Source organism: Pteropus alecto, unplaced genomic scaffold (genome assembly GCF_000325575.1).
Source record: "Pteropus alecto unplaced genomic scaffold, ASM32557v1 scaffold40, whole genome shotgun sequence".
NCBI classification, from domain to species: Eukaryota; Metazoa; Chordata; class Mammalia; order Chiroptera; family Pteropodidae; genus Pteropus; species Pteropus alecto.
In genome coordinates, this window is record NW_006431919.1 from 17,696,131 (window position 1) to 17,699,803 (window position 3,673).

The window sequence follows — 3,673 nt, forward strand, 5'->3', positions numbered from 1 at the left end:
AAAGGCAGGAACACGCTTGCAATCAGAAGCCCAACGGAGGAAATGTGCTTGCCAGCCCAGGGTTAGTTCTTAGAGCTTAGAATACAGGGATCTTTTAGGCCCTGGGAGTCAGATGGCAGATGGTGAACCAGGGAAGACAGGTCAAGGACACTAATTCTGTATCAAGGCCTTGGACAAGGACCATTACTGAGTGCTACTGGAGAAGTCAAGAAGGATGTTTTTGTTTTTTTTTTTCCTGCTTCCTACAATACCTGGTCCAGAAACAAGTCACGGGGGCAGGAGCTAAGGGGTCAGTAACCCTTAGAGTTCCACTGTTATTTATTGCAACATTATAGACTGAATCGTGGGTTGTTGGTCAATGACACCTTCTCTGTTTTGGCCTGTTTGGCAAGAGAGAGTAAAAACCCAGACTATTGCCATAGAGCAAATTAGATGTAACTGTCTCTCTACTTCAACAAAACTATGAAATCAGAGCAGCAAGTTGCCTGGAGGCAGCTTCCAAAAATGCTGTGTACAGAGGCAGAGGTGCCGGCTTGGATATGCTCCAAAATATTCATAAAGGTCAGGGGAGGGTTTCAGGTGACTTGTTGATGTTGTATTTGCGTATAGTGCTTGGGTTTTTAGCCATCCAGGTTATTACTTTCACACACACCAAAAATCAAGGTCTTTTCAAAAGCAAAAAGAAAACACGCGAGACAGCCCAGTGCAAAGCACACAGGATTCGAAAAGCAGGTGGGCCCGGTTCTCCCGTCCCCGCCGCTCAGCCGTGCTGGGTCTCAGCATGTTTGCAAAAGCTGAGAGGTTTTGCGGGCGGGGAGCACACACTGCTTTGCATGTATGAGGAACACATTTATGCCAAGTTTTGGAAAAACCTCATCCTCACAATTAGCTTTTTCTATTATCCTGGGGAAGGTAATGAATGAAGAAAGGGAAACCCAAGTACATGGCCATTCCTTTCCAGCTTTGGCTCTGGGGACACAGGCCCCCTGGGTGACATGGTAGGAGATACATGGGGGAAACACTTGGTTGTCTACCCCCCTAGCAAACCCCACTACCTTGTGGGATGGAGGGGCCACCAGAGTATAGCATCAGATCCCAACACACATTCTGGTGCCCCTTGCTCAATCCTCTGCTATTCCTCTGGTGGCACAGGGGTGAGGGAGCTGCCCAAGAAATAAAGCATTGAGTTTAATAGAAATGCCATAATTTATTCTGTTGTATAAAAAAGTCATCCTTATGTAACAAAATGTCTTCTCAGAAGAAGAAATATATTATTTCGGGTCATAAATAATCAGCAAACATACAACTGTTGGCAACTAAAAAAAAAAACCAACACCGGTGCTTTCCATCAGTGCTGAAAACAAATCTGCTTAGGATATATTTACAGAGTATTACAGTACTCAAAACACAAAAGTTGAGGTATTTGGTTCTTCTAGGAGTCGACGCCGACGTTTGTGAAGGTAAACCTACACAAAAATAAATAAGGTACATTTTCATATGTATGTGTCGTCAGGAATGGTAATAATACTGGTAGGTATGTCAAGCATGAAGAGTTTCTACAAAAAAAACAAAAAACAAAAAAAAACGGGGGCAAGCAAAAAGAAACGGGCTCACACAGAGTCCCTTCTTTTCTGCCCCTTTCTGTCAGGGGGACTTGATGTACCCATTACATATTGGTCCCGAATGTGCTGAATTCAGCAAACACCTTGACGCTGAGTCATCACTGCGAGTGCCTGGGAACCCAGTGGAACTCAGGTGAGATTCAATAAATAAGGACCAGCCCTCGCGAACCCCCTCCCTGGAGTTATTGCATTTCTCCCCTCGGGAAGGGGCCTGGAGTCCTGGTGGGTGGGGAAGGTCGCCCTCCGTGGCCTTTCAGCAGCTGGGAGAGGTCGTAATGGGGCTCTGAAGGTAGCTCAACGCACTGTTCGTGGAGTGGACGGGGATGGAGACGGGGAAGTTGAAGACGGTGGTGGTGGAGGTGCCGCGGTCCAGCACGGACATGGCGGGGCTCCCCGCCTCTGCCGAGCAGTGTGGGGCCAGGACCTGGGACTCAAACTGCAGCAGCTGGCCCATGAAGCTGAAGTTCGGGGAGATGATGCTTCTCCTCTGCTTCACGAATTCAAAGGCCTCGTCCAGCTTGACTCGGTTAGTCCGCATGAGGTAAGCGAGGCAGATGGTGGCCGAGCGGGAAATGCCCGCCTGGCAGTGGACGAATACCCTTCCTCCGGCATTCTTGATGGAGTCTGGAAAACAAAGGGCAGCTGGTTACTGAGAGCTCAGAACGGCCCCAACCCCAGGCATACAGTGTCTAAGAAATGTCATGTGTGGCCGGTGCAGAGACGGCCAATGTCACTTCGTGCCATCACACGGACACTGTTCACGGAGGCAGTGTGGGCGTCATGCAAAGAACGGAGGGCTTTTAAACCCAGACCGGGTATCCAGTAAAAAGATGGACGTTGGGCAAATTGATTCGACTTCCTGAACATCAGTTTACTAATCTGTAAAGCAGGACATCGAATTTACAGTTTGCAGGGATGTTGCCCAAACCAGACTGATATTTAACGTCTGGAACAAGGCTCAGAAGAATGTCATTCGAATTCTTGCCAGAGTTTGGGCTCAGTGGCTAAGATGGGGGAGGGAGGCAGAAGTTCCAGGCGTCCGTTCTATTTACCTATAAAGTCGATTGCCTCGTTGAACCAGGAGCTGATGTCCGCCTTGTGATTGTCCTCCACGGGGATGCTCTTGTACTGGTAATGACCCTCAAAATGGTTGGGACAATTGGCTGAGACGTTGATCAAGGCAGTGATGCCCAAGGCATCCAGCATGTCCTTGCGGGAAGCATGATAGGCGCTGCCCAGGTACAGAAAGGGCAGGATCTCCACTGGACCACCCTGAAATTCGGAAATATCGAGCACTTGTCAAGCTTTGCTCAGAGTCCATGCTGGTGCCCACACCTACAAAAACTCTGCTGGAGAAGTCAGCTGCAGATACCAGGTCAACTTCTCAGCACTGTTGTAGTATAATAGGGGACTAAACCCATTTGCCTGCACAGGGCCAATGGTCATTTCTGTGGTGCCAGCAGTTAAAGAATCAGCTCCGTCAGACCGCTAAACCATGGGATGAATAATATCCCCGTGTTCCCTCCCTTATAAATAAAGCTGCAGGTCACTTTCTATATTCTCACTAGCGCTTTCTCCCAGGCCTTTACCAGCTGTTCCTTCTCCCCTCTGGTACGGCTCCCTACTAACCTGATCGTAGAGCGGGGTGCTGCAGGAACTGCACCCCGATTCGGCGCTGTCAGGGACGCTAGTACTCAGAGGAAGGCTGAGCCCCATGGGGGTCGACTGTTTGCTGCACAGCTCCGGGCAGGAAGCTGAAAAAGCTTCATATCCTCCTGGGAATAACAAAGAGATTTTTTTTTTCCATTAGTACCGCTGGGACAGGGCACCTTCAACGCAGCTCCCCCACCCACCAGGGCTGGAAGTTTCACCAGGGAGTCTTTGTTCCCGGAGCCAAACAAACAAAGCCAATGACAAGTCCCCGGAATACGACTCCGGCGCCCCGGCGCTCCAGGTGGGGCAGGGACTGAGAGCCAGGCGTGCCCCCGGCAAGGCGCTGGGGGGCGTGCGGCCCGCCCGGAGCTTCCCCAAGGGCGTACCTTTGAGGAAGA

The 3,673-nt window shown here is 50.0% G+C and overlaps 1 protein-coding gene across 1 annotated transcript in view; it reads right to left on the minus strand.

Moving 5' to 3' along the window:
• Positions 1-1,187: 1,187 nt before the first annotated feature.
• The window catches only part of DUSP1 (dual specificity phosphatase 1), a 3,113-nt gene continuing 627 nt past the window's right edge, over positions 1,188-3,673 (minus strand). Inside the window, 3 exon segments of the mRNA XM_025043148.1 lie at positions 1,188-2,246; positions 2,675-2,894; positions 3,252-3,513. Of these exon segments, the coding sequence (XP_024898916.1) occupies positions 1,876-2,246; positions 2,675-2,894; positions 3,252-3,513 (853 nt within the window). The 3' untranslated portion in view covers positions 1,188-1,875.